Source organism: Gekko japonicus, unplaced genomic scaffold, assembly GCF_001447785.1.
Source record: "Gekko japonicus isolate JY-2015 unplaced genomic scaffold, Gekko_japonicus_V1.1 scaffold211, whole genome shotgun sequence".
Taxonomy (NCBI): domain Eukaryota; kingdom Metazoa; phylum Chordata; class Lepidosauria; order Squamata; family Gekkonidae; genus Gekko; species Gekko japonicus.
In genome coordinates, this window is record NW_015164187.1 from 971,284 (window position 1) to 979,902 (window position 8,619).

The 8,619-nt window shown below is 44.9% G+C and overlaps 1 protein-coding gene across 1 annotated transcript in view; it reads right to left on the minus strand.

The window, feature by feature from the left end:
• The window catches only part of LOC107107847 (arf-GAP with SH3 domain, ANK repeat and PH domain-containing protein 2-like), a 54,337-nt gene extending 47,521 nt beyond the window's left edge, over positions 1 to 6,816 (minus strand). The window contains exon 1 of the mRNA XM_015408197.1: positions 6,691 to 6,816. Within this exon, the coding sequence (XP_015263683.1) occupies positions 6,691 to 6,816 (126 nt within the window). The remainder of the gene's footprint in view (positions 1 to 6,690) is intronic.
• Positions 6,817 to 8,619: the final 1,803 nt, after the last annotated feature.

The following is an 8,619-nucleotide window of genomic DNA, read 5'->3' on the forward strand; positions in this document are numbered from 1 at the left end:
TTACAAGCCGTGGCTGGTTGGCTCAGGCTGAGTCGGTTGAAATTAAACCCGGCAAAGACGGAGGTCCTGGGCCTGTGTCGGACCGGCCGGGAGTTAGGGCTCCTTCTCCCGACCTTCGGCGGGGTGCCTTTGGTGCCTATGCGGGAGGTTAGGAGTTTAGGAGTGCTTCTGGACTCTTCACTAACAATGGAGGCCCAGGTGGCAGCCACAGCTAGGTCAGCCTTCTATCATCTTCGGCTGGCCCAGCAGTTGGTCCCCTATCTCAGCCGCGAGGACCTGGCCACTGTGATCCACGCGACGGTCACCTCAAGGCTAGACTACTGTAACGCTCTCTACTTGGGGCTGCCTTTGTTACTAATCCGGAAGCTGCAGCTAGTGCAGAATGCTGCGGCTAGGCTGTTGATGGGTCTCTCAAGGAGGGACCACATCCGGCCGGTGCTGCAAGCACTGCACTGGCTGCCTATAGCATACCGGATTCGTTTCAAAGTGCTGGTTCTTACCTTTAAAGCCCTGAATGGCCTGGGTCCAGCCCACCTGAGGGACCGCCTCTCCCCGTATGTTCCCCCAAGAGCGCTGCGGTCGGGGAGTCTGGACCTTTTAGAGGTCCCAGGTCCCCGGGATATCAAGCTTGCCCTAACTAAAGCCAGGGCTTTTTCGGTGGCGGCTCCTACCTGGTGGAATGAGCTCCCGGCGGAGATCCGGACCCTGCGGGACCTGGTACAGTTCTGCAGGGCCTGCAAGACGGAGCTCTTCCGCCAGGCTTTTGAGTAGGAGCCGCCGCCGTCGCCACGTTACCACCACCGTGGCTTGATTTACTATCTCCCTGGCTTAAAAGGGGCAAGGGTTGTTGCTGCCCCAAGAGGAACATTACCCTGGCGTTCCTGTTTTTCGTCTACCATCGGCCGCCAGTGAGGGATATCGACCATCTTGAAGTTTTAAAATTGAATTGTAGAGCACCATTTTAGTTTAAATTTGTTAAGGTTTTAATGTAATTTATGTTTTATCTCCGGCGCTGCCGCTTGTTTGCCGCCCTGGGCCGTAAGGGTAGGGCGGGATATAAATCTCAAAATAAATAAATAATAAATAAATAAATAATGAGTTCCCCTAGCTCTTTTTCTACGAAATGACCCCTGATGGGAATACCAGGGTCGCTACACAGAGGCAGGCAATGGCAAACCGCTTCTGAATGTCCCTTGCCTTTAAACTTCTACAGGGTCATCATAAGTTGGCTGTGACTTGACAGCAAAAAAAAAAAGGAAAAAAGAAAAAGATCACTAGAACACTCTAAAAGAAAAGGATCACTAGAACACTCTAACAGGGGCTGATTCCACACAAGGGTTTTTCCTTATGGTGGTCAAGTTGCCTGTGTGACTGTCGGTCAATCTGCACTTGCTAAAGTGATTACAGATGGCACAAGGGAATCTATCTTTGGGCTAGTATTTGTCATGCTATCCCTTTCACACTAGATGCATGGGGCATTGCCCGCCCGCCCCCAACAACTGTTGTCATGCTGCCATTATGTTTCTCTACCCACCCTTTTAAAATATTTTGGTACATGCACAGCACTGCTTCACAATAGTGCAGTTCTATGCCAACACCCCATTTTTTAAAAAATGTATTTGTTCCGTTGCAGCACTGAAAAAGACACTGGGGCAAACCTGACCTCCCTCACTCTGTGTTTGGACTATATTTCAGTCCTGGACTTGCCAAGACACCCCCATTCCCCTGGTTTTGTATTCGCCTTGGTGTTTAGTCATGCCGGCCACATGACCACGGAAACGTGTTCGGACAGCGCTGGCTCTTCGGCTTTGAAACGGAGATGAGCACCGCAACCCTAGAGTCGGATTCGACTGGCTTTCGAGCAAGGGAACCTTTACCTTTACCTTTTACTAACTGCATAACAACATTGCTTCTGTCTCCCCAAACTAATTTTAAACCCTCAGGCAGTTCACTGTGAAAATGCAGAGAGATAGTGCAAAGGTGGTATTTCTTTTCATTCAGATACAAGGTGTACCCTCCTTTCAGACACAAGGAAAAAGATAGTCCCAACAACATCATACCAGGAAACATATTTTTTCTGGTTTAGAAAGATGGAGTTTTTTGTGAAAAGAATGAGATGTTTGTGGTTCGTGCAGGAATGGAGAAGGGCATCATGGCAAACTGGAAAAAAGGGCAGGAGCAGGTGGTTGAAACTTGGAAAATCCTCCATGTAGAATTAGCCAATACATCAACAGCTGATTTTAAGGGCCCTCTGGTGGCAGGCAGGGGAAATACAACATGGACTCTTCATGAACCACAGTTGAACAGAATGTCCATGATGCCTTTCATTTGCCATCCTGTTTATATAGTTGCTTTTCAATTAGTGCAGTTTGAGGAGGTTCCATCTTTTCTCTCATGCTGTTCAATATCTACATGAAACCACTGGGAGAGATCATCCGGAGATCTGGAGAAAAGTGTCCTTTATATGCTGATAACATCCATCTCTCTCTTTCTACCTCTCCTTTCTATCTAAGGTGGTGGAAATTCTAAACTAGTGGTTAGAAGCAGTAAATAAATAGATGAAGGTAAACAAATTGAAATTTAATCCAGACAAGACAGCAGTGGTGTGGAACAGGAGTAACATTGACACAGTAATAGGTGTACCTCTTGTTCTGGATGGGGTTAAATTCCCCCTGAAAGATCTGCTATGTAATTGAGAGGTATTTCTGGGTTCCTCATTCGCATGAGATAAACAGGTGGCTGAAGTGGCCATGCACACCTTTGACCAGCTAATGTTGGTTCACTAAGAATGACCATTTCTGGAGAAAGCAGAATTGGCCAGAGTTACCCATGCCTTGGTAACATCCAAGTTGAACTATTGTAACATACTCTTCGAGGGGCTGCCCTTGACAATTGTCTGGGAATTTCAGTTGATATTTAAAAAAAGGAAGCAAGAAATGTTGACTAGGGTGTGTCATAATGAACATATAAAGCAGGCCTGTAGCCAGGATTTTGTGGCTTGTGAGGCAATTTTTTTTCTGGTGGGGCTGAAGTTCTCAGTGCAGAAAGAAAAGTCAGAATTCTGAGGATTATGATTCAGCTAGTGCCACGTGATGGAGTGAGCTCCTGTCTCTGGCCCCAGCTCCTGCCAACCTAGCAGTTCAAAAGCAAGAAATTGCAAGTAGACAAATAGGTACCTCTTTGGTGGGAAGGTAACAGCGTTCTGTGCACCTCGGTGTTTAGTCATGCCAACCACATGACCATGGAAGTGTCTTCGGACAGCACTGGCTCTTTGGCTTGGAAACGTAGATGAGCACCACCCCCTAAAGTCAGATTCGACCAGCTTTTGAGCAAGGGAAACATTTACCTTTACCTTTTACTGTGGAATCAAGCATTTTAAAATCAAAACATAGAGGCTTGGGTAGAAGTTGAAGAGAGCTTCAAGGCAATCTCTCTTAGTCTTTTCAAGCTATCTATTCTACATAGGTGTTCTTAACCATTTAGCCAATAGAAAGCTGTTACCACCAGGATAGATCTCTAAATTGCAAGCTGTCAACCATTTTAGATGACAGTTCTCAGCTGCTGCAGCAGTTCTGCGAACAAACCAGCAGGTGGGGGTGATGACTTCTATAGTCAAGAAAGCTAACAGGCAGAAAAACTCTCTTAAAGGAGACCAGTTTCTTGACATAGAATTAGGAGGTATCCTAGAGGTCACCTACTCCAACCCCCTTGCTCAGTGCAGGAATTAGTCTACTATAGCACCCCACTCTGCTTAGAGTGCACACCTTAAAAAATGTTTTAAAAGGATTGAAAAAAGCATTTACAGGAGAAATTCTTGTGGGGCTATGCCTTTTAAAAAGGGGGCTGAGCCCCCAAAAGCCCCACCATAGCTACAGGCCTGATATAAAGCCAGTTCTTTGCCAGCCTCTTTGATTCTATTTCCAGTCCAGTTCAAGAAAGATGCTAGTCTTAATAATTAAACACCTAAGTGGCCTGGGTCCAGAGAACTTGAGGGACCACAAGCACCAACCCCCTACACAGCTGAGTTTTGAAATAAGTAGGTGAGGACATCTTAAGGGAAAAAAACTTTTGGAAAATATATCTCATTTTTTCCCCTCATGGGGAACCAAATAAGTTTTTTTTCATCATTCTTCACTCCTCCACTTTATCCTTACAACACCTGGTCAGGCTAAGAGATTGTGACAGGTCCAAGGTGACCCAGCAAATTTCCAGCATTCAAACCTGGTTGTCCCAGGTCCTAGGCAGCAACTCTAACTACTATGCCACATCCACATTTATCTGGGATTTGGAGATCTGTGGGAGGACTTTTTTTCACTGCTGCCCCCAAGCTATGAAATTTCTGGAGCTGAGATTGGCATCTTGATTTCTGGAACAGGTTAAACGTTTTATTATTATAGAGCAGGTGACTGCATGGGGTGCTTTAAAGATGTTATTGTTCTGCCTGAGTTCTGAAGATAATTTTGAAGATAATTGTAAGACATTTTCATTGTATGTTGTGATTTTTATTGTTACCGGCCTTAAGTGTCTCTTATGAGACAGAAAGGCAGTGCGTAAATTAGCTGAACAACTAAAATTAAGTTCCGGATATTGCTCAGGGAACTGCCTCCCACTCTTACTGTTGAGTACTTACTGCATGCAACATTTCCATTTCCGGCTCTTCAAGGCAACTGTTCACATTTCTTAATGGCTTCCTGTTTCTAACTTTAATCTTATCTTTACAGCTTTTTACAAGGAAATAAGGCGTTGCTGTACTTCAGGGTCTGTAAGTTGTATTTTACAAAGTACGATCAGGCATTTTGGCTTCTGGATCTGAGCTCATAGAGAATCCATTGTTTGGAAAATGGAGGCACATGCAACAGATTTCAAAAAGAGGGAAACAGAAGGTGAGAAGGGCAAGAAGTGGCTGAAAGTTACAATCAGGGAAAATTCAATGATTAATCTAACCACCCTGCAGGGCCAGCGGCAAGAAATCTTGTGTTTCGAAAAGGTGTTCCTTGGGAACTAGATGCCCCAATCTAGAAAGTAATTGCGATTCAATAGCTTTTATTACGAGCAAATAACAGGTTGCAAAGACCAAGGTTTTGAATTCTTCAGGAATCCTTTTCAGACTGGATGATAAGCAAAACAAAAACAAATGAGGGGGAAAAGATGTTTCTGGTCATAATTCTTTAGCTTGTAATAGTGTTAAAGTGGAGTACAAGAGCTGTTACGCAGACTTCATTAGGTTAGACGATGCTAGGTACAAAGAAGATTTCTGGGACAAAATGCAACCTAAAATATTTTTTGGTGCAACTTGAGAACTTTTTTTTAAACTAGCCATGATATATAACTCAGGCTGCATGACTCCTTCTCCACTCTGTTTGAAGACTATTACGTACAGTGGGCTGGGGTTGGTTTTTTTCCATCCTATCCAGAAACATCATCGCTCACTCATTTCATTTTTGTTTAATGGAAAAGAGATCTTGTGAACTGCCTGCTAGCTATTTTTTTGCTGTATACGTTGGTCCCAACAAAAGATATTATGCAGCTGTTATTTTAGCGACCTGTGATTTCATGCGGGTATCACAGCAAAAGCACACTGAGGCTGAGCATCTCTCACAGGTAGGGTTGTCAACCTCCAGGTGGTGGCTGGAGATCTCCTGGGATTACAGCTGATCTCTGGGCAACAGGGAACAGTTCCCACTGGAGAAAATGGCCACTCTGGAAGGCGGACTCTATGGCATTAATGCCCCATTGAAGTCCCTCCCCTCCCCAAACCCTGCCCTCCTAAGGCTCCCCCCCCCAAAAAAAAACAACACTCAAGTATTCCCCAACCTGGGGCAGGCAATATGTTTAAGAGCCTTTAACTTTTTCTGCAAGTCTCCAGCTAAGGTAGATGCTGGGTACAAGGACTCGGACCACTGAGGAATCATAAGCAGGTCTTCTCAGAAGTAAGTTCCAGTTTATTCAACAAGGCTTACTCCTAGGAAAGGGTTCTTAAGTCATGGCACAGGAGTTGGAATAATTCAAATACTTTTACTTCCCAGCTCACCATGCCCCAGGAAGATTGTAGCCTATTAGGAAATGCCCTCTCAAATATGTGGCCTACTCTAGGCCCCTTCAGCCCACGAGAGTAAACCTGTCAAAGCACAGAGTCTCTCAGAGGAATCTGCCTCCCAAAAGAGACCCTTTCTTCGGGCCAGAACACATGTTGGGTTTGGATTTGGGTGTTTTTTTTTTAAAGCAGGCACATAGGACCCATTTCATTGTGGTGCAGTGGTAGACTTTTAAACCCTCCCCCATTAATTCTGGCCTGAAACTACCCCACTGAGCATCTGTTTGCCCCACTGAGGGAGATGTACACATCAACTAACGCTTCCAGTTTAAATTAAGTGGTGTGTGTTTACTTTCCATGTTGTACTAGTTGGTTCTTTGAGAACGTTTGAAGGTGATTTGTTGTTCTATATATTGGCACTGTGTGGATATTACAAGAGCTGCTTTGAGTTTCCTCTTCTGAAAAGAAAAGTGAGGTAAAAAATCCTGAAGTCAATAAAAATGCACTAGCTCCTTGGAGCAAGTTCTGCTTGGCTTTGTCTCTTCATACATAGGGTAGGAATTACTCAGTAGCCTATCCTTTTTATTGGGATTTGGATCCCTCTCCTCTTGCCTATGACCAATAGCACCCTCCCTTCCTTGCTCCCTGCTTCTTACCTCCTCTTGGCTACAAACAGTGCTCCGGCATCTGCCCATGTGACTGGTGAAGGATGAGGTTGTCGGAGAGCTCAGATCCTCTTGGGTCTGAGAGATGAACTCTTGGACAGAGATTAGCTCAGGCATCCTGCTGCATAAAGGACTGCTTACAAAGGAGAGCCCTGGGTTATCCAGCAAACTGCTGAGTCGGAATGTCAGGCCACAGAAAAGGGGAACTCAGGATTGAGAGGAAGCTGTTAAGCGTTGCTGAAGTAGCCACAAACATCTCAAAAGGCAGAGCAACGCCTTGCCCAGAACGGTCCCTCCGTATCCTTGAGACAGAAAAGTGCTGCCCTCCTCTTTCCTGTCCAGGAAACACATGCCCACAGACTGGCCCCTGTGTGAGCTCCAGAGTGAATCTTTGACATTCTAGCCAGCAAAGAGCATGCTTAAGCTCAGGGACTCTGGAGCCCTGGAGCACTTCCCAATGTTATAATTGGTTTGTGGACTGTACCAAAGTGTATATGCAGTGTATACTCTTTCCTGTACACTGGCCTGAAACTACCCCACTATGCACAGATAAATGTGTACAAACCCTCCCTATCTCATGCCCGTGTAAGGGTGTCTCCTATGTGTCAGAATGTTTGAGAGTTATGCAGAAATGGTAATTAAAGAGGAGTGACATTGCTGTTTTCACTTCCCCTGAGAACCCTTCTTGACTTCGTATCTTCTTGTGTCACTTAGAAAGCCTTCCCTCTGCTAACACAATCCACAGAGACAGAACCATTGCAAGGATGGAGAGAGGAGGGATTTGGACAAAGGAGGGATTTGCGTTCTCTCCCCCACTCCCCATGCTAGGGGGAAAGTTAGTTTTCTTGAAGGCACTCTCATACAAGCAGAAACAGAACTGAATCACCCTGATACCGCACATGATGAAAAACTCCAGAAACAACCTGCTCATTGTCTTTATTTAGTATTTAAAACATTTATTAGCCACCTTTCTTCCTTACAGAACTCAAGGCGGTTTACAGCATAGATAACACATTAAAAACATAAAACCCCAAATTTAAAATCACAATCACATTATGATGAAATGTCTCCAATTAAGTGGTGCTAATACATAGCAGGAAGATGGATTCAAGAATTACTGTCCCGCTGAAGCATTGGGAATTACCTCTGGACTCAGATCCTGTCACAATTCAACTTCAAACAATTTTATGCCAACCCAAATTAAGAGGCCCCCTCATGGATCACTGCCTTGTCGTGGCGAGGGGGCTTGCGTGGTTCGATGAGGCTGTGGGCTATGCCGTGGAGGGCCACCCAAGACGGACAGGCCACAGCAGAGAACTCAGACCAAGCGTGATCCCCTGGAGAAGGAAATGGCAACCCACTCCAGTATTTTTGCCAAGAAAACCCCATGGACAGTATCAAAAGGCTAAAAGATATGACGCCGGAAGATGAGCCCCTCAGGTCGGAAGGTGTCCAATATGAAATTGAGCAAACTTCAGAGGACGGCGGAAGACAGGAAGGCCTGGTGGGATCTGGTCCATGGGGTCGCGAAGAGTCGGACTTGACTGTGCGACTGAACAATAAAAAACTAAGAGGCAAGAGCAGTCTATGCTGTATTAAGAGTTCTACTCTTCAAAATATAAATGACAAAACATAGGAACACGGTATGAATGTGACTGTCTGGTGAGGGTTACACATATGTCAAAGATCTAAATGCTTCATCATTATAATTTTACCTATGTATCTCCCTAGTTGTGAAAATTCATCAGCAACAGTTACATAAAAACCCAAAATCTCTTTTGAGACTCAGTTCATTGATTTCTTTCCTGAGGGTATGATTCTCCTGCAGTAACTCTACCACATATTATTTCCCCCTGGAAAAACATTTGTGTGAAATATTATGGCCCAATGTTACCTTTAAGAGAAATGACTGAAAACTGC